The sequence below is a fragment of the Gopherus flavomarginatus genome, chromosome 12 (assembly GCF_025201925.1).
Source record: "Gopherus flavomarginatus isolate rGopFla2 chromosome 12, rGopFla2.mat.asm, whole genome shotgun sequence".
Classification (NCBI taxonomy): Eukaryota; Metazoa; Chordata; order Testudines; family Testudinidae; genus Gopherus; species Gopherus flavomarginatus.
In genome coordinates, this window is record NC_066628.1 from 18,498,680 (window position 1) to 18,521,239 (window position 22,560).

The 22,560-nt window shown below is 41.0% G+C and overlaps 1 protein-coding gene and 1 pseudogene across 1 annotated transcript; both read left to right on the forward strand.

Moving 5' to 3' along the window:
* The first annotated feature begins 6,603 nt into the window (after nt 1-6,603).
* On the forward strand, nt 6,604-7,547 carry LOC127032118 (olfactory receptor 476-like). The gene is made up of 2 exons (XM_050919149.1): nt 6,604-6,790; nt 6,849-7,547. Exons 1-2 carry the CDS (start codon nt 6,604-6,606, stop codon nt 7,424-7,426), a joined length of 765 nt encoding a protein of 254 aa, XP_050775106.1. The 3' UTR covers nt 7,427-7,547.
* An 11,436-nt stretch (nt 7,548-18,983) lies between these two features.
* Nucleotides 18,984-19,912, forward strand: LOC127032559 (olfactory receptor 1009-like; annotated as a pseudogene).
* Nucleotides 19,913-22,560: the final 2,648 nt, after the last annotated feature.

A 22,560-nucleotide genomic window follows, 5' to 3' on the forward strand; every position in this document is an offset into this window, starting at 1 on the left:
GGGAGTGGCTGGAGAGGGGCTTTGACCTGGTCTTGGGGTTTTCCCATTCTTTGGCACACCTCACAAGACTGGACATAGGTAGAAACATCCTTGCCCATTCACCCCCAATGAAATGACTTCCCCAAACGGTCTTTGGTTCTGTTCACTCCAGCATGGCCACTAGGATGATCGTGGACTAAGCTCAAGAGCTTTACCCAATACCTAGCGGGAACTACCAACTGTCTTTGAGGATGTTGGTCCTCCTGTGCCCACCAGAGTTTCCTTGTATAAAAGTCCTTTTTCTACAACAAATCAGGACCTATTAGAAGAGCTGAGAGATGGTGGGGTTGCTCCGTGCTGCCATTCAAGCTCTCTTGAGGCTCTCATCTGCTTTCTGCTCTGCCTGGAACTGTTCCATTGACACTGGAGACATCAGTTCCTTACTGGATTGTAGACTTGGGCTTGGTCCCCCTGGAAGTGATGTAGGTGATGGGGTTGTTTCTGTTGACTGTGAACCGCTTTCCGCTGGTGCACTAGGTTGTATTTCAGGCTCCGCCTGAGCCTCTTGTTCAGGTTTAGCTGCTCCTGCCAGTGCAATCTCGGTGGTGCACTCTGGCGTTGGAGTTGCAGATGGCGTTGCAAGTGCTGGATTCAGTGCTGGCAATGGTTCTGGTGCTGGTTGCTCCATCAGTTCCAGTTCTGGGACTGGTTCTGGTTGGGTCTCTGGGACTGGATCTACTACTGCTGTCGCAGGCTTTGGAATGGGGTTCAGTTCCACCACCTCAGTCTGGGTCTCTGATAACACAGATGGGGCCCTGGTAGAAGGCTCAGGAACAGGGATAGGTGTGAAGGCTTGCTTACCCTGGTTGCGGGTGACCATATTCCTACACTCTTGGCTAGCTTAACATGGTTGGCCATCTCTTCCCCCAGCAGCATTGAAATGAGATAATCATCATAGACGTCTGTGCCTCACCTTCCCCATCTGGGGATATTGACACTTAATCTATTTGAGAATCCCACTTGAACAGTGCTAGGCATTATTATTTCAAAAAAATATAGATGTCAGTGTCTGTGGGCCTGATCTCCCTCCCTCCTGGTTTCTCTAGTCTAAATCAGGAATAGTTACCCTTACATCAACGGGCCAGTTTCCCAGCTGGTGCAACTTGGCCGTACCTCCACTGAAGTCGGTGGAACCAGATCCCCAGCTGGTGTGTATTTTCATAGCTCCATTGGATTCAATGGGCCATTTCCCCATCCGTTTTAAACTAGCATAGCTTCACTGAGGTCAATGGGATGAAATGCCCAGCTGGTGTAAACCAACAGAGCTATGTCAGTCTACAGCAGCTGAATATCTGGCACAATCAGTATTTCCTGACTAAGAACTATTCAGTGGGCTGACCCTGCCAGCTGTTACTCATGATAGTACTTACCTCAGAGATCCCAATGTTATCAGTGAAACCACTGATGTCCGCAGACCTACTCACATGAGTAAGGCCCATTTGAGTGTTTGCAGGACTCAGCCCCTAACTTCTGTGGTTAAAAGAAGGACAAACAACTGCCCTGATAATTCACTCACACCAGTTTTTTGCACTGATCTATCTCCAATGACTTTAATGCAGCCACTCATCATTTACCTCAGTGAAAGTGATGGGAGAATTTGGCCTGATATATCTAGTGATGACTAAAATTCCAGATCTGATTCTTTATCACAGGCAGGCAAAGTGTAAAGGAGTTAAACATACAGCTCCCATTGACCCACTGACTCTCTGTGGGATTTGGACACCTAACTCCCTTCTTTCCTTTTCAAAATCTCAGTTGCCATTTTCCTGAGTAGATTGCTGTGGTTGAGATTTTCAAAGATCACCAGTTTCCCTTAACTGAAGTGGGAATCCAAATCCATTAGGCTGGGATTCACAAAGGAGCGTAAGGGAATCGGGTCCCCAATCCCACTGAAATTCAATCCCACCTAGCTCCCTTAGGCCCCTTCTGGAAATCACACCCTGTGACAGCCTTGAAAATCACAAGCTGTGTGTTTTGGATGTGCTGGATCAGGCTGGCCAGATAAAATACACTTGCTTGACTCAAACTTTATATTCATCCACAGGACATAAATAGTGTGAGCAGCCTCTTAGATATGTTCTAGGAATTATTTTGGAGAAGTTATGTTGCCTCTGTTATACAGGGGGTCAGACTAGATTAGCACAGTGGTCCCTTCTGGCATTAGAATCTATTAATCTAAGCACTGCATTCTTCCCCAGATCTTTATCCAGGGGAAAAAAAGGGGGATTAATGGGTTACAAATTGTTGTAATAAGCCATAGATCCAGTATCTTTATTAAGTCCATGATTTTTAGTTTCTAGCAAAGTTATGAATTTAAGCTCCCAAACTCATCCTTTGAGGGTGTCGTTCAGGTTTCCTTTGAGGACAAGGACTATGAGGTCAAATATGGAGTGACTGTTTTGTGACAAGTATTCACCCATGAGTGATAGGGTGTTTTTTTTGTCTTTGTCATGCAACGTCTGGACCAGTAGGTGTAGAGCATCCTCCATCTTCATCCACCAGAGCTTTGGTCTATCACGTGAAAGGTAAATATTCCCAGTTGGAAATAGAACTGTGGTGCAACGATTCAATGTTGTTTACACTGTGCAGACATCGGGCTGCTGCTAGAAATTCCCTGATGGATAATAGTTAATAAAACAAATCAGCTAACTAGGGCCTGTCCACAGTCTTCAGTTCTGCTACTCCCTGCAGATAAAGGCAATCGATGACACTGATGTTCTTTACTGTGTGCATCTACACAGTACAAAACCACTGCAAGAAGCATGAGGTCATTTGTTGAAATAACTGTATATGCACAGAGAAAACAGTGAGTAGTGTTAGATCCACATAAGACAACTTTGCCTGCTGAATTTCTGAGAAGAGTTAAATGATGCATTCTGGTCACAGCACTTTTGAAGGTAAAATATGATCATTCTTAGTTAAGAGTAAACCACCTCATTTTCTATTCTTTTCATACCACACCAATTGCCATAATATTTAATGTCTCTGTATAACGGGGTTAAGCATTTATAGGTACAGAAAATATGGGATTTGTGAATTGAAATACTGTTTTTATTATTAAGGTACTTAGTAATGAAAGCAAAGTTCTAGATTCTGATATCACATAACAGATCTATAAATCTGAAATAACTCCCTCTAAAGTCCATAGTATAGCTGGTCAAAATATTTTGAACACATTTTTCCCTCTTTGCCCAAAAAATGGCTTTGTATCAAAATTGAAATTTTACTGTGGGAAATTGAAAAAAATGTGCAAAATTATATTGAAACAAAAATATCTTTAAAAAAATCAGTACAAATATTGAAAATAGGGGAAAAATGAGTGAAATAAAGACAATTTCAGAGTTTTGTTTCCAGAAAATAGTTTTGTTTTTTTTTCATTGAAAGTCAATGGGATTTAGATTTTGTCTAGATAGGGGAAATTGACTGCATAACTATTCTGGACTAATTTAGCTATCATGGAATAACTCCCCATATGGACACTGTATCAGAATAAAGTGATTTTAGTCTCGAAATATCACTCTGCTTTGTAAGCAGAGTAATTATTCTGTAAAAAAGTCACTTTATTCTGGAATACAGTGTTCACATGGAGAGTGATTCTGGAATAGCTGTTGCAGACAGTTTATTCCACAATAGCTATGCTGGTTGATTTACGTCCCATTTAGGCAAGGATTTCAAACCCTAAGAGCCTGTTACTTTTAAAAATAGGACTTAGTCTCCTAAAGAACCTCTTGTCTTGATTGTGAAATGAATCAGCTGTGTATGTCTCAAAACCTTGCATCTGGCAGCATTTCAAAGTTTTCCCTTTTTGTATTAAGCTGTGTTGTCCCTCTCTTTTGCACAGAAAGCTTTGCCATTTTTTGTGTGTTGAATTGGTTTTCTTAAACATATGCAAGACAAGATCCTTAACACTTTCAAATTGGCCAAACTCCATTGAAGACACTATGTAAGATTTGCACGAGTTTGACTCTGCAGTCTTAACTAACAGAAGTTCCCATTGAATGTGATGAGACTTTTCAGTGGATATGGACTTGAAAATTAGACCTTAAGATTTCTACAATTAAAAACATGCTTACTGCTTACTATGGGGGCATCCATTCACAATGAATTCCACATCTTCAGCTGGTGCAAATTGGCATAATTCTATTGAAGTTTTTTGTAGTTATTGAAGGATTTCTGGTCGTTTTTTAACTTTGCCTACCTATACATTTCAATTACTATAGATGGAAATATTTCCCCTCAATCTGTATGTCTACTGTGACATCGACATTTACCAACATTTGCCAAAAAAATTTAATTCTTCAAAGCTGACCTATATGTCATAGGGTTTGCAGAATCAGTAGAGCTCCTCAAAAAATGGAATTTGCATCTGGTAGGAAATTTTGATACTTCAACATTTGTTTTCATCCCAAATTGAGGCAAATTATTGAAATATTTTAAAAATTGTCAAACAAAAATTTCTGTATTTTAAATTGAAAAAATGACATTTTTGATCAACATGAAATGTTTCTTTTGACATAAAAACATTTTATTTTGAAATGATAAGTCAAAATGAAAAAAAATGAAATGTCAAAATGAAATGAAAAATGTATTTTGATATTGACATTTTGACTTAAATGACATTTTAAGTTGAAATGTAAATCTAACACTATTTTTCATGAAAATAAAAAAAAATCTTGCAGTTGTTGTTTTCCTTTCAATTTCATTTAAATTACATTTTAAGATGGGAAAATTTTTGTTCATCCAATTTTGACCATGTCTGAGAATTACTCGCTATTGTGTGCAATCATATACAGATATTATCAATGCTGGTTAACATTTACAATGTCTACCACCACCTTTTTCCCTTAAAAAAGAAAAGAGTCTGTGTGGACCAGAGGAGTTCATTTAAAATAAAAATGTTTCTCAGGTTTGGTCAATGTGAACTATAACCATGTTTCCTTACTCTGTACACTTGACACCATGATGGGTGAAAAAAAGGAAAATATCAAATGTGTCTTTACAAATCAATGTAAGCTAATATGGGTCTGCAAAGCCTCAATTTTAATTACACAGTTTTTGCATGTTGAAACTAAAGGGCAAAATTTAATTTTCTACTGGAGGAAAAACTCTTATTTATGAAGAATAAAGAGGGAAAGGGGGAACACCAATAATTAGGACCAGTCAAAAAAATTCCATCAAAACATTTTTTTCTGCAGAAAACTGGGTTTTTGAAAAAATGAAAATTATAGATGAAAGTATCTGCTCCTCAAAACAAACAACATCCCCCTCCAAGAAAAATAATAATAATCCTGACCCATTATTTTTAATTTGAAAATCAAACACTATCAATTTTTGGTCAAAATGTTTACATTTTTAGCAGTTTTCAGCAGAAAATATTCAGGTTTTCACTAAAAAAAATCGGCTTCAGCTAAAAATCTGCAGTTTTTCAATGAAAGTTCTCAAAAATGTTGCAGAGAAAAAAAGATATGACCAAGTTTACTAATAATTCATAAAAGTAAAACCGGCAACTTTATGCTTTCTCCAGTGCTGTCCCACAAATCTACTTCATTATCCACCTTCTATTCCCTCCTCAAGACACTTCCTTGTCATGATATCTACAAAAAACTTGACAATGGTTAGGCTGTTGGTATGCAGAGACCAATGCCTATCAATTGAACATGAGCTTCCAGTGCGACGCTGTGGCCAAAAGGGTTAATGCAATCCTGGTATGCATAAACAGTAGGCGCAGAGAGGTTATTTTACCTCCGTATTTGGTACTGGTGTGACCATTGCTGGAATTCAGTGTCCAGTGCTGGTGTCCACAGGTCAAGAAGAAAGTTGATAAATTGGAGAGGGTTCATAGAAGAGCCATGAGAATGATTAAAGGAATTGAGAACATGTGTTATAGTAAAAGACTCAAGGAGTTCAACCTATTTGCCTAACAAAGAAAAGAATAAGGAGTGACTTGATGACATAGTCTATAAGTACCTTCATGGGGAAGAAATATTTGATAATGGGTTCTCCAGTCTAGCAGAGAGACAGCCTAACATGGTCCAGTGGCTGGAAGTTGAAGCTAGACAAATTCAGACTGGAAATAAGGTGTCAATTTTTAACAATGAGAGTAATTAATCATTGGAACCATTTACCAAGAGTCATGTTGGATTTTTCATCACTGACCATTTTTAAATCCAGATTGGATGTTTTTTCTAACAGATCTGCTCTAGGAAATATTTTGGAGAACTTCTCTGGCCTGTGTTATACAGTAGGTCAGACTAGATGATCACAATGGTCCCTTCCAGCCTTGGAATCAAAGAATACAATCTCAGTGTTTCCTTGTACTCTCCCGTATGTATGTCTCCATCTGTTGTCCCTAGTCTGATAATTAGACTGTAAAATCCTTGGGGCAGAAACTGCCTTTTTGTTCTGTGTTTGCACAGCATCTGGTACAATTGGGTCCTGGTCCAGTACTGATACTTTTATGTGATATGGTAATAAAATAAATAGTAATTAATAATTATTATTAATAAAGCCCTGTTCTCAGAGCTAACAATATTCTTCTGAGTTTCTTTTTCTCTCTGTGAAGACATGCCTGATGTAGAGGGGGAAAACCAAACGACCATCACAGAGTTCATTCTCCTGGGATTCGGTGACCTTCATGAGCTGAAGATACCTGTATTCATGGTGTTCCTGGCTATCTACATAGTAACACTCACTGGGAATATCCTGATCATTGTGACGGTATCATATAAACCACAACCTGCACAAACCCCAGGTACTTCTTCCTGGGCAAAGACATGTCTTGTCCTGAAGTCTGCTATGTTCACTACCAGCATACGACCGTTACTTGGCCATATGCAAACCACTGCATTACGCCTCCACCATGAGCTTCCAGCTTTGCTTTCAGTTGGCAGTGGGGTCATGGGTCATTGGGTTCCTTTCACTGGTGGTCACCATGCCCATGGTTTCTAGGTTACCTTTCTGTGCTTCCAAGGAGATCGACCATTTCTTCTGTGACCTGACACCCATCATTAAACTCTCCTGTGGGGATACCTACATGGTCAGGATACCGGCTTTCATCATAGCCTCCCTTGTGTCCTTCTTGCCTTTCCTTCTAACCCTACTGTCCTACTACAAAATAATCTCCACCATCCTGAAGATCCCTTCCACCTCTGGGAAGCAGAAAGCCTTCTCCACCTGCTCCTCCCACCTCATTGTGGTGTCTGTGTTCTATGGCACACTTATGGTGGTCTACGTGGCTCCCATAGCCAACCAGTGGCCAAACTTAAACAAGACCTTTTCCGTGCTGTACACAGTGGTGACACCACTGATCAACCCCATCGTATACAGCCTGAGAAACACGGAGGTCAAAGAGACATTGAGAAAGCTTTTCAGTAAAAATCCATGCTAAGTGCATGACCGGGGGCTCTGTCCTATCTTGATTGCTAAATCCTTTCTCACCTTATACACACAATTAGTCTCATTGAAGTCAATAGCCCAAAGTCCAACCTTTGTCAAAGCTGATAAAGGGATTTGGATGCCCTATACATATACTACTTAGTACCAAATGAAGGATGTGCCAGTAGCTAGGACACTAGCTTGGAAGTTGGGAAAATTACTTTCAGTTCCCTGCTCAAGTACATGTTTCCTGCATGAGCTTGGCTAAATTCTCAGACTGCAAGGCCAGAAGGGACCATTGTGATCACCTAGTCCAATCTCCTGTATAACACAGGCCATAGAATAATCCCCAATATAATTCCTAATGCAGATCTTTAGGAAAAAAACAAAATCCAGGCTTGATTTAAAAATTGTCAGTGATGAAGAATCCACTACAACCCTTGGTAAACTATTCAGAACAGGGCAGAGAGCTATGCTGTGCTTACACCTGGATTGGCACCCAGGAGGCAAATTATGTATTTAGCAGCAGAGGGGAGATGCAGATTTTGTATGTCCTGCCCCTTGTGGGCAGTGCCGGTAGTGATTAGACATGGGGAATACTTCATCCAAATATTGCCAGCAGAGCCTCAACCATGTGCCCACATGCCTCGCCACTGACCTCAGCTAGGTTCCATATGAATGCAGGTGTACACATAAACAAAGCAATTTATAGAACAAGGGCCTTAGTTTCCTATTTGCCAAAACCAGTAGCCTTACTTTCCTACACCCCAATATTTGATATTACATTCAACAGACACAAACACATATGCAAAAATGACCAGCAATGACATTAACATTGTGATCATTGTGTTTTAGATTTAACACCCCAAGGAGATGAGATAAACCCACAGAGTTTGATGTTTCTGCAAAAATGACATTGCTGGTATGTAATTTGAAATCATGAGGTCTCAGAGTTTACACCTCATTAAGATGAATGAGGGAAGAGCACACCACTCTTACAGGCATCGGTCTTGATTATGCCTGGCCTTCCCCCCTGTGCATTGCCCCTTTGTAATGTCAATGCAATGTAAAACTCTAGTAAATCAGAACTAGGGATTGCCATTTTATGTTTCTTTGTACAGCATCTAGCACAATGGGAATCTGTTGTTGTTGGCTTCTAGGAGCTATGACAATATCAATGTTTAATTCATGGATTTTAAGGCGAGAAGGGACCATTACAATCATCTCAGCTCTATCTCTTGTGTAATACGAACCAGAGAGAGCAGCAAAGAGTCCTCTGGCACCTTATAGACTAACAGACAGATTGAAGCATGAGCTTTCATGGGTGAATACACACTTCGTCCGTACCCACGAAAGCCCATGCTCCAATATGTCTGTTAGTCTACAAGGTGCCACAAGACTCTTTGCTGCTTTTACAGATCCAGACTAACACGGCTATCCCTCTGATACTTGAAACCAGAGAGAGCCACCCGGTCATTCCTACTTCAATCCCATACACTGTGGTTGAGCTAGAGTTTATCTTTTTAGAAAGAGATGTCCAATTATGATTTAAAGGTTTCTAACCATCAGAGGAGTGAAGTTCTGGAACAGCCTTCCATGGGGAGCTGTGAGGACTCTTATTGTATATATGTGGGGGTTTTGTTTGTTTTTTTGTTTTCAGAAAACCAGTGTCATTTTCACTGAAAATACTGGATAACACATTCAGCTCAGCCTACATGAGCAATGAACAGGGCTGGCTCTAGGCACCAGCAAAACAAGCAGGTGCTTGGGGCGGCATATTTCCAGGGGGCGGTATTTTGGCCATCCTTTTTTTTTTTAACTCACTTCCTCCTCTCTCACAACCCTGGAGAAGTGGAGCCATGGAGCAGGTGGGGACTCAGCATGGGAGCTGAGAATGCACGGGACCCTGGGAGCTGTAGTTCATTGCCTTGCTCCCTGCCTATTGAGCCAGCCCTGGAGCAGGGAAAGAACTATATTTCCCAGTAATCCCTTGGCTGCTATCAACAGGAAAGGGAGGGGTAGGGAGTGAAGTAGCTGAGCCATGCTGCGAGTCGAAAGGGATGGCACTGTGAATGGGGAAGAAGTGTGCCCAAGGAGTAAAAGGCTTTGTCCCAGATATCCCCTTCAGAAGACTTCCCCAGACTGCATTAGGGATACTGGTGTGACCTCAGCTTGCAGCCCACAAAGAAGGAAGTGGGTGGTCTAAATGGACAGTGCACCTCTCTATCTGAAGCCTAGCAAGGGAGGTATGTGGATCCCACTTGAACCTGGGTAGGCAACCTATGGCACACGTGCTGAAGGCGGCACACGAGCTGATTTTCAGTGGCACTCACACTGCCCAGGTCCTGGCCACCAGTCTGAAGGGCTCTGCATTTTAATTTAATTTGAAATGAAGCTTCTTAAACATTTTAAAATCCTTATTTACTTTACATACAACAATAGTTTAGTTATATATTATAGATTTATTGAAAGAGACCTTCTAAAAATGTTATAATGCGTTACTGGCATGCAAAACCTTAAATTAGAGTGAATAAATGAAGACTCAGCACAGCACTTCTGAAAGGTTGCCAAACCCTGCAGTAGAATTTAAAATGAAAAGTAAGGGAGGGGAGGCTCTGCTAAGGGACTTCGGCAGCTTTAGATACAGTACCAGGCACGTAGAAGTATTTCCACTTTTGAGCCATGGAAGCAGAAATTGACTTTTCTTTTCCAGATTTAGCTAATATTCAGAAAGGGAATCTAGCACCTACCTTCCAGATTTGAACACCCTGAAAATTCAGGAGTGCTCAAGCTCAATTTGGGCAGGTGTTACTTCATTTCTCCCAAATCAAATATACTGATCCACTGTAATTTGCTGTAGAAAAAGTAGGATAAGAAATGAAGAAGCAAGAAATGCTTCCCAGTGGTTTTTAGGACTGGAATTGCTATTTTCAACAGATATCCTCCAATCACACAAGCTGAAAATTGTTCCCCTTTACTGCAGTCCTGTAACCATATGGGAACCAGTCCTATGTGTGTTCTGTGCACATCCAAAATTCCTGCTGAATGACCCACCCTGGGAGGGAGTTACCAGTGACCCCGGGTTGGGACGGCAGGAGGGTGCAGGTTGTGTGGGAGAGCCCAGGGCTGGAGTGGCAGGGGATTGCGGGTGTGTGGGGGGAGTCTAGGGCTGGAGCAGCAGGGGAGTGCAGAGGGCAGCCCAAGGCTGGGGTGAGGGGCAACCAAAATTTTTTTTGTATGGTGCGGCAAAAAACCTATATCTGGCCCTGGCAATGAAGATTTACCCTGGTTGTTAGAGAGCTCAATTTTGGGATTTTAAAGGTTTGGAAGGGAGCAAAGTGCTTAAATCCTATTAATTCTCCAATTGACTTTAAAACCCTAAACTAGAACAAGTCTACTAGTTCTCTTTATTTGAATGTAAACCCCCAGATGTTCAGAACCCAGATCTGCAGAGCTACCAGGCAGTTAATAGCTCCAGGATGCCTCCCAACAGCAACTATAACCAGCTTGCACTCCACTTCCCATGATCCTCTCTCTACACAGATCATAGGAAGTTCCATCTCCAAGGTTTGACAGACGGCAGCCCAATGATTCCTCATTGGCTCCCTGCCCTACGTAAACCCAAGGGGCACTCCAGGAAGCGTCCAAACAACAATGTGGATCTCTGTAGTTGTTATGACTGTTCTTGTTCTATGCTCTTGAACTTGTGTCTTGAGCTTGGACTTTATCTCCTGACTCGGACCCTGAATCCTGACTTGGATTTTAACACTCAATACCAACCCAGGCCTGGAACTGACCACAAACTCCTTGGCTCCTCCTAGCCTCAGGTTTGCCCTGCTTTGACCCTTGGCCTTGACTGCCCTTGTTGAGATCCTGACATTGATAGTCTTTCAAATATCACTGGGGACTGGGTAGGTTGTCTAGAGTGATCTGGGTGTATTCTGTGAGGTGTAGTCAAAATTTATATGTGGAGGTTTTCTGTAATAGTTTGATAAATGACATGCATGGCAGTGACTTACTTGCTTAGGCATTGCTACCAAGTGGATGTAAAAGGGTTAAAAGGCTCTTGGGGCTTAACTCTAGTCACTGTCTTGGAGGGGGAGGTCATTAAGGAACATCTGGAACTGATCTATTTCAGTGGAGGATCAAGAAAGACAATGAGAGCCCCAAGGACTGAACAATTTACACCTGCTCATGAACAACTCTGGGCAGGCGGGACATGTGAAATCAGCATGGGTCTGCAGGAGGAGGAGGATGGGCCAAGAAGTGTCAGGTGGCTGGGTTAAGGGCAGCTCAGCAGCCCTCACCTAGCACTGACAGAGAAAGAGAGAGAGAGAGGAATGGATTCCATGGCATCTTGGCTGGGTGGAGCGCTGGCTTAGCCAGGATGGACTGCTAGCTTTGCTTCTCTATGCCAACACAAGGATTCCCCGGTGCTGTGTTCCAGTTGAAAAGGCTTTCTGGTGTCACTGTAAATGTTTGCTGAGGTGCATTGGGTCCCTGAAAAGTGTAACAGTCTGTGTGACCAGGAGTCTCTCTCAACTGGACGTGCTGTGCAGAACTCAGGGGGTGAAAGGCCACAAGGACTTAAAGAAAAGTGGGACCCTGTGGGGTTCTGGAACACTGAAGGGGTTCCATAAAGGTGAACATTAAAATAGGCAGCAGTCTACTTTAACTTACCCCATTTTATACCCTCCTGGTAGGCCGACCTACCTTCCCACTCACCCTGTTGATATCTACCAGTCTAAATACATATACACTGGCTGGGATTTTTCAAGAAGCCAAAGGGAGTTAGTTGACAGTCAATGGGATTTGAGTACCTAACTCTCTTAAGTTCCATTTAAAATATAAGACCACATCCAACTAGTCTCCCTTAGACTCAGACTTTAAATATTCTCCTTAATTTCTTTGCATTGCTCCCTGTAAAGTTTTCTCAAATAGAATCATGCCTTCCTCCCCCTGAGTCTTCTAACTTATAGGCCAGTTGTCTTCCAACATTTTTTCATCTCCACTTTGGGAGAGAGAAAGACTTCTTCAAATACTTCAGTCTCCCCAGTTCTTGGTTTTCAAAATATGAATCTTTATGAACAAGATTCCTATCCAATATACTTTTTAATACCGAAATCCTTAGGTTTGATCTCACTTTTACTCAGGCCTTATTCCCTGTAAAACTCCCACTGACGGAGTGAAAATTGCATTTCAATGCAAGTTGTGTGCCTAAATCCCATCGGCTCTTTTGAAAAATCCCAGCCTCCATTGCTTTACACACACAAATCACAATCACATTCTTCTCAGGAGGACCTTAAGGCAAACAATAAAACAAGGAAAAACAAAGTCAAGTTGTCTGAGAGCACCTTGAGTGTTTCCCCAATATAACAAATTACAGCATTTTCCCTCATGAAATGGAAACTGCGAGTGGCATTGCCAGAAGCACCTGAATTATGTAGAGCACAAATCAATGGGTCTTGGTTGACCAAAATGTCTGAAAGAGGAGGTGGTGCTCCTTCTTCCAACCATTGCCCAGTGTTAATTACTGGTGTTCTGGAAGATGTGGGTTCACTTCCTCATTCTACCACCTGTAGAGCAGGGAACAAAACTTCTACCTCCGAGCTGAAGGCTCTAACCACCAGTATATAGGTACACTGGAGTGGAGTTTTCTCAAGCTTTCCTGTCGAAGCTGTCATTGGGCTAGAAAGCTTGAGGAAAATTACACGGAAGCTCAGTGTTAGGGGACTCCTTTGGTAGGTTCAACTCTGTGATCCATTGAGTATTTTATTAAATTATTTATACAGTATGGAACAGCTTCGATACTCTAGAATACCTTATAGCCCAGAAATTAAGGCATTTTCCTCAGAGATGGGAGATCTCTGCCCCCCAAACAGGTAGCCATGGGAAGAGAACCATGGTCCCCCACATGCCAAGAGAATAACCTAACCAATGGACTGAAGTTTCAAGAAAAGCAGCAGCAGAAAGACTCCGCTTCCTCCTGCTATTTTGAGAATTTAGCCCAATATTTATTTTTTCTGGTTGCAACAATTCAGTAAAATTTCTGGTAAACCATGAATAATTTGGGGTTGACCAAAACTTCCTTTTTGGTAAATAAATGATTCATCTAAAAAATGTACAATTTATCTCCTCTGTTTCAACAACTGTTTACTGTCATCATATAGTCTATTTACTCCTTTTCCCCATTCCCTAGCCTGTGTCCATTTATTAGGTAAGTTTCAGGCTATCTGTCTATGTTATCGTCTTGTGGTAATTATATATTATGGCTGGAGCTTCAAAGCAGTGTAGGGGAGATGAAATGATTTGCTATTAGGATGTCTAGCTCCTTAGACTGTTTTGAAAATAGGAGTCTAAATACCTGTCTTTTTTATTGACTGTTGCTGAGATTGGATACCTAATCCTTTGATAATCCAAGCCTAATTACTCTCATTTTTAGGCACTACAGAGCATTGCTTAAGTACTGACCCAACCCAGTGTTACTGGGAGCTTGTTACAGAGATTGAACTTCAGGGAACTTTCCCAGGTGGAAAAAGCAGCATTTAAATAGTTCTCAAGAAATTAGCTTTTAGTCTTGGAGTCAGCTCAGGAAAGGCTGTTTGCTCCACTCCCACAGATAACCCTACACACCTTCAGTGCTTTCACTCCTCCGAGTGAAAGGCCCAAGGGCCACATCCATAGAACTAATGGATGTCTTGAGATGCTCTTTTCCAGACACAGATAGACAGACTAGATAGCCAAACCAATAAGTAGGTAGGTAGACTAAGGAAACAGAAAGAGAAAACTACAGGTCAGAATGATCTCACCATATTTATGATCCATTTTTAATAGGCAGGTGAGTTGACTCATAATTTTAATCCTTTTAATCTCTTTATTCTTTCAATTTAAAAGGACCAGATTCTGCCCCACTTATCTAGAGGTGGGTCTTTCTGTGGAGTCCCACTGACTTCTGCCTGGATGCAGCAGTCTGCTCACATAGAGTCAGTTACAGCACAGGGGCCATGGCTGGCAACCCAGCTACTATTTGAATCACCAGCTCTTTCCCTCTCATGCAGAACAGCACTGAGATAAATGAGGGGTGTGTGTGTGTGTGATGGACATTCTCTGGAGAAGGAGTTTAGCTTTGGAATTCACTTTGCACAGAATTTGCCTACATTAACATTCAGATTCTAGTACAAGATCTCTTCGCTTGGGCATTTGTCTGATTAGCTGCAGGGGAAAGGATTTAATTTCTCTCTGGGGAGAGATACAGGATTAAACATAGATATGACATTGGACAGAATGCTGGCTTTGTTCCCATTGCTACTAAAAATCAATGTGATAATAGCCACTCACTTCCAAGAGGGCAGGAGAGATTTCCTTATGTATGAGCAGCTTGATATTCAGATGTTCAGGACACTGAGTCTAAAATCTCACTAGATCAGATTTTCAAAGGAACTTTAAAGTGATTTTTAGGCATGAAAGTCCTGTTAATTTTCAGTCAGACCCCTCATTTTCAAATCATGTCAGCGTGCCTTGAGTGTTTTCAGGGAACATTCATTTATTCTGACCATTATCAATGTCCCTCAGTATTACACAAGATGGATTTCTTTTAGAAAAGAAATAGCTTTCACAACATATTAAATCTTTAAGTTTAAAAAGAAGAAAGCTGCTGTCTAAAATGTGTCCCCATGAATCACCAATAAATCCTGGCTGATGGAACTCTGTAGGTTTGTGTGGTCAGGAGTTCTATTAAAACCTTTACAGAATTCCTTTGCATTTTAGGACTCATTCATTGTCATTGTCATTTGACTTTCCTGCACATTCTCACAGTGCCTAAGAGAGCTGTCTGCTGGAAGTCACTGACCATGATGTCTTGCAGTCCTAAAATTTTTTATCCCTAGGGATTGTACCATGTGCTTCAATTACTGCTGGGATTTTCTTTGTTTTAGTTTTCCATAATTGCTTCCCTTCAAGGCAACATTCTTCATACATCGTCATTCTCTCTCCTTGTTTTTTGTTTTGTTTGTTTTTTTGTTATGTTTCTGTCTGCTGGCACAGCAACATCAATTAACATGGGCTTGTTTGTTGTCTTTTCTACAACTATGTCTGACCGCACCATTCAGTCTGTGACAATTGCCAGAGCCCATAAATCTTAACCTCTTCATTCTCTAGAGCACATAGATTGTGGCACACATGGACACTTGGCAACCTCACTGTGTCTGTTCAAATATTCTCTCCCAGAGAGGCTCTAGCGGTTGCTCAACACATGCTCCATCATCTCTTCCTTTTCAGAACACAGTCTGCAGCTCGGGGAACAGTTGTCGGTCAATTTTACTTCTTAAATAATTAAGCCCCTTAAGGAATTTTCTTGTCCACTCATAATGAGGCTCTGTCTCTTTTTTTGAGGGATCTTTCTACAAGTCATGAGTTTGTCAATCTTCTATCACCAATAGGTTTGATCTCTCTCCACCGCTGTCCGTGTATTGATCTCTTTGTAAATCTATCAAATCTTTTTTGGCAGTTTACTTTCTCTTTTCTTTCATTCTTTCTTAGCTTGCATGCAGCTCAGTCATTGCTTGTTATTGTGAACAGACACTCTTTATATTGATTGACTTCTCATATATTTTGATATTATAGTCTTCATTATCAATTGCTTCCTCCACAGATAGCAGAGGTTTTCCTTCATCATGTCATGAGATGTACATCCTTTCTACGACTTGATTGCTATCTAATACTCGATGCATCACCAGCAGCTGTCTGTCTTCTTTGGATGTCATTTTTTTTCCTTCTCCTCTTCATTCCACTTGATCATTCCAGCAATATTCTGTACTACTGGCATCCCCCACATATTAATGGCTCAGATCAAATTCTTAGACTTGAGTTTTGTCCATAGAGTAGTTCTTGTACATCTGTAATATTCTTTCCTCACTTTTTCTTTCAATTTCTTATTTTGTAGCTCTGATAGTGCCCTCATTCCAATATATTTGTATGGGTCATACTGAGATATGATGGATAGTTCCTTCATTAATTTGTATGTTATCAGATTGTACCAGTCTGGCCACTTTTGCAGATGCTGACACACAGTTAGCCAAGCCAACGTGTAGCTTTATATCTTTACCAAACTTGTCCACATATCATCGATCTCTGTAGCTTCTTTTTGTGACTGTTCATGTAGTTTCAGATTGCTGATGACTAACAAATTGTTAACTGGTTGTTGCTCTTTGCTGATATGGTAAATTGTGGTTATCTCAACAAGCATCCATGTCAGTGGCAGCATGGTTACCACAAACAGCACTGGTGTTAAGGAATCCCCTTGAAAGATTTCTCTTTTAATTTGAACCTCATCAATTAGTCTTTTCCTGATAAAGTCGAGTGCTCCAGTTAAATACAGATTGCTGAAGAAAGGAAATGATCTGTGGATGAACCTTGGATATTTTCAGTGTATCAGTGATCCTTGATTATGAGACGCTGTTGGATGCTCTCTGGTAGTCTGTGCACACATTCGCTAACTTTTTTCTTCCTTTGTTTTGCATCTTCTGTGACCCTCCTGTTTAGCCAGAGGTGGAATTTTGTTCCTTTCAGGTTTACTGTGCTGCCTTTTTGGTCAGAATTCCATTTGTGAGCTAGCCCTATCCAGATCTTCTTTGCCAGAATGATTGTTAGAAGTTTCCATATAGTTGGTAAACACGTGGTCAGTCTATAATTCATAGGATCATTACAACCTGCTTCTTTCATTCTTTTCTTTCCACTGAATGAGAAGAGTTGTCCCTGTCACCAACCTTGGAAATCCATTCTTCAAACATTTACTAAGATGGTCAAATAAACAATTATGGTGTATTGTAAGGTGTTTCAGCTAGAATCCATGCATCCAGTCTGGTCCAGCTGATTTCCATTTTGTCATTTATGTTAGTAAGTCATTTCTTTCATTGGTCTTTCTGTGTATTCCTCTGTGGTGTGTTTTGTAAACTTTTTCTTTCATTTCTAATCCGGTTCACTCTCTGCTCATGTTGTACAGTCTGAGACCAGATTTCCTTCCAGAAACAGTGTAACTCTCCAACATCATTTATTGGCTCTCTATTTTTGCCTATTCTTTTTTTCAATATCAATCAGATGAAAGAATCTCCTATGGTCTCTGGTGAAGTGGCTGTTCTCTTGATACTAATAACTTTGTGCTGAAATCTTTCAAGTCCATGACACTAAGCGACCAGCTTCTTTTTACGTTGTTACTTCATAGCTCTCACATCCTTTTATTCAGCTGATATTTCATCTCCAAGGCTGTTTGCTGCTTTTTTTCTCTTCAAATTATTTTTCTCATATTCACCCAGTAGGCTGGTATCTCAATGCAAAACCATACTCTTCTGTTTTAACATTCATTTTCATGGAGGTTCTTGAAGATAGGAAGTTTTCCAATGGTTCATATGTTCAGATGGCTTGGTGCTAAACCAAAGAGCTGCTACTGTAATTGTAGCATAAATTATATAATTGTACTGACTAATCCTTGTTGTTTTTTCTCCAGTTCCCTTGACCATTTCATTAAGTGTTTTCATTGTATCATCCAGTGTGTGATGGCCTACAAATTTCACAGTTGGTAGGGCTGATGCTCAATGTCTCTTAGGCTCTGCATGATCTTGATCAACAAATCCTTCATATTTTCTATACTTTCTTCAGGTGCTTTTTCACTCATATTTGTCCTCACATTTACTTCCATGTCTGGCTTCTGTTTATCCTATGTCACTGCTCCCACCAAAATGTTTGTACATAGTTCTACATGACTAATCTCCTTTTTCAGACTTTCAATCTTCATTTGTGTAAATTTTCCTCTTTGGAATAAAGCTCTCAATTGTGCAGTGAGTCTATGTTCGGTCATTTCTTTCTCAGTGTTGTCGTTTCTCTCCTTCCAGTGTTGGAGCATTTGTTTGCTCCAAGCTCTCTCTTCTGGTTTTGTCAAAAAACAACCGCAGATCACTTCTTGGTTTATAAGACAAATCCTTTTCACTCTGTTGTCACAAATGGTCTCTGGTTGTTTGGACAGTTGCATGATTCATGAGGTTGCCCACCTCCACACAAAACACTCTGCTGGGGAGGAGGCTGTCATCCAGATATGGTCTTCTGAGGCCCACTTTAGAGGTAATTGATAATTTTTATGAATGCCATATTCTCCATACTGGTTTGGGTTGACAGGCTATATACACTGTTGAGTAGAAAACCAGAATTTCTAGATCTCACAGATTTCTTCCTCTTCTTCTGGAATTCTAGAGATTTTAATAGGGATCAATCTAATAAGATACTACAGGTACTATATTCTGTAGTTTTTGTACAATATTTATAGAATTGAGCGGAGTTTCTGTGAGTACCAGTGGGGCCTGATCCTGGGATTTAGGGAACTAAAGTGGTAGTTTGGCACCAAAGTCCTTTTCTGCATCTAGCCCATTTTTGTCTATTTTAAACACACATTTTATAGGATGTAGTAGACCTCTTTACATTCATCCTACTGATCAGATGATCTCCACAGGCCATTTCAATTTACTTGTGTGTTCATTTTATTTTTTCCAATCTGACTGGTCTGTTTTTCTGAGTAAGGATTCATGGAAAATCAAACCGAAGTGACTGAATTTATTATCCTGGGACTTTCCAATGATCCACAGATGCAGATTTTCCTCTTCCTGGTGTTTTTAGTTGTCTACCTAATTATGCTTTTGGCAAATATGGTGATCATGCTAGTGATAAGGGCTGATCCTCACCTTCACACCCCAATGTACTTCTTCTTATCTCATTTATCCTTTGTTGCTATCTGCTATTCCTCAGCCATTGTCCCTAAGATGTTGGTGCATTTCTTAGCAGAGCACAAAACCATTTCTGTCAATAGCTGCATTACACAGATGTTCTTCATTTTCCTACCAGCTGTTACAGAAGTTTATATTCTCTCAGCAATGGCTTATGACCGCTACGCTGTCATCTGTGACCCATTACGTTACATGGATACAATGAGCAAAGGGATCTGTTTTCAGCTGGTGAGTGGTGCATGGGTGATAGGCTTCATAAATGCCCTGCTTAACACTGTTTTTGCCCTCAAGCTGCATTTCTGTGGGCCCAATCAAATCAACCATTTCAGCTGTGAGCTCCCTAGTCTGTTACGTCTGTCCTGCACTGAGACCCTCATAAATCAAGTGATGCTTTTTACTCCTGTTGTCATACTTGGATCAAGCTCCTTTCTCTTCACCCTAATCTCCTACATTCATATCATCTCCACCATCCTGAGAATACGCTCTGCAGAGGGCAGGCATAAAGCCTTCTCCACCTGCTCAACCTTACTGTGGTTGGTTTGTTGTACTTGACAGCTTTTTTCCAATACACAAAATCCAGCTCAGTCTCCTCTGTGGTTCTGAATGAAGTGTTCTCCATGTAGTATAGCATCTTGACTCCCATGTTAAACCCCATCATCTACAGCCTGAAAAACAAGGATGTGAAAACAGCTATAGGGAAAATGTTGGGGAAATTCAAATTTTTCAAGTAGTGTTGATCTTATTTGAAAACAAACAAATGAACAAAACAAAGAGCATAGAACTGTGGATAACTTGTGTTTGGCATCTGGCACTGGCATCTGACACTTTGGGCCGAAGCCTCAGCTGGTCTAAATCAGCTCCATATCCCTATTGGGTAGAAGAGACCCTGGAGCCAAGGGAACGAGATCCTGGGTCTCCATCTAGGGTGAGTGATAGAAGCACCAGGATCTAGAGCCATTCATGTGCTCTCTTTCTCTTTTTGTGCCAATATCTCTCAGTCTCACCCACTTTCTTCAGTGGAACTATGGCCAATTTATACCATTTGAGGATCTGGCCAGTTCTATGAAAAGAACATCTCTGTCTATTGCATTCTGTAGTTCTTCCAGAGTATTTTGTTGAAAACCCTATTTAATATCTGTAGTATTTTATAGGATTCCTCCCTATTAATATCTCTATCTCCAACAATAATTAATAATGAGTGTGATCCCTAGCTGGGCCAAGATGCACAAAGGAATTAATGCTCTGTTAGGAGAGATTGAGACATAGATCAAGTATCCCATATTGCAGTGGTTAGGGCACCCACATGGGAGGAAGCCGATCCCTTTTTAAAACCTTTCTCCTTACCAGGCACTTGAAGAGGGTCTGCTACATCCTTAACTGCTAGGATAAAAGGTGAGGGATTTTCTCCACCTAATTTCTCCTTCTTCTGTCCTCTCTCTCACCACGGTTTCTTTCCACCTTAGGTGGGGTTAGAGACTTCCCAGCGGAGAATCCCAAGGTGAAGGAGGAGTGCTCCCACCGAGAAGATAGGAACTGAACTCCTGTGACAGCTGCAGGATTTAGAATACAACCCTCTGCTTGACCTTTCCCATTGGCTAAGGAACCCTCTATCATGTTGGCTTTTTTAAAATCCCATTCTTAGGTGCCTATATCTCCCCTTTCACTGTGTAGGGATCCTTGCTGCCCAGCTCAGGCTCTGGAAACTGAGTAATTAAAAAAAATCGCCTAAAAGTTATCTATTGCAATGTTCAGCATTAGAACAGCTATGTCCCTTTGTAAATCTAACTCTGAGCAAAAATTGACATAGCACCTTTAAATCAATGGAACTAGGCGGATGTACATGAACTGGGAATCTGGCCCATAGTGTCCATATTCTAAAGTGATTTTTTTTATTCCTCAAATTTCACTCACCATTGAATTGGAAAGACCGATCTATCATCAAGTTTCCACTTAAATCCTAAAAATAATGGGAAGTGGTGCTGGCACTATTCACCCTAGTGAAATTCACCCTTAGATGCAGCACCACAGCTGGTGGAAAGCAACATAACTCCACTGAAAGAAACCAGGCTACATTGAGATATGTCAGCTGAGGATCTTGCCTCAGTGAATAAAGTTATAATTCAGAATCCACCTTTTGTCAATGTTGGACTTACAAAGATATAGTCTAAGGTCAACCAGCAGGCTGAGATTCTCAAAAAAGCTTAGGTAAATTAGGTGCCTGTCAAAGTTAGAATCAGGACTCACAATTTGTCAGACCACTCTGTTTATTAGCGCAGCGCTCCGCCAATAACATTCAGAATATGTGAGTGGCCATGCAAGGCCCAAACAGTCTTATTTATACAGATAAAAGAGCGGGAATTAGACAAAGGGACAAAGAAAGCAAACAGGAAAATTCACCTGGGGCACAGCATGCATATCCTATTTCCTTACTAACTGTTATCGATTTAAGGCTAATACTTCACCAATTGCCCTTAAACGGTGCAACTGTTCTATGTTAATGTCTGTATTACTGACACCTGGATTGCAGCATTCCAACAGTTTTGCTTAAAGGTACAGACAGCATTTCTTTAATCCTTTCTATTCTTACTATATAATTCATTCTACTTTCACAATCCCTCCTTTTGGTCAGGCATATGCCATGACCAACCCTTACTGAGTTCCACAAATTAACTGTTCCTTATCTCTTAGTTCATCAGCAATATTCAAAATCATCATATTAGCACTCTGTTTTGGGGCAGTCATCTGGGTGACACAATTCTGTATACAACAGGAGATTAACTGAAAGCATACAAAAATCACTAAGATTCCAAACAGGATAGTTAGGGCTCCCTGAAACAACCAGTTTCCTATGCCAGAGAAATTGAACATGTTACTTAGCCACTTCCATAAAGAATTCAGCTCTTCATGAGGAAGATATGCGATTTGTTCTAAGTGGCTAGCGTGATCTATTACCTCATTGGTATTGTCAGGTATAAACACACAACATTCTTTTCCAATGAGAGCACAGGTCCCTCCTTTGGCCATCAGCACTATGTCTAATGCCTGACGGTTTTGGAGGGCAACCTGTCTGATCGCCCCTGTTTCTTTGGCCAGGGTTTTTAAACTTTCTCCGGTTTCATTTACCATTATTTCAACCACTGCTTGTAACCTTAGGAGTCTTTTTGCGTGGTGTATTACTCCCCCAAGTGGGATAAAGGAACTGCCAATAGCCTCTTCCCAGGTGTCATTACTGTTCCATATTGTGTTAAACGGACAAGGTCCTCCAGTGAGGTCTGGGGAATTGAGTGGGATAGCCAGGACAGGAACACCAGTTTGAGAGTGGGCTGGGATGTGGCTGCAGACCCAGCATTTAGAAATAATAAGGGTCTGAGCTATCCAC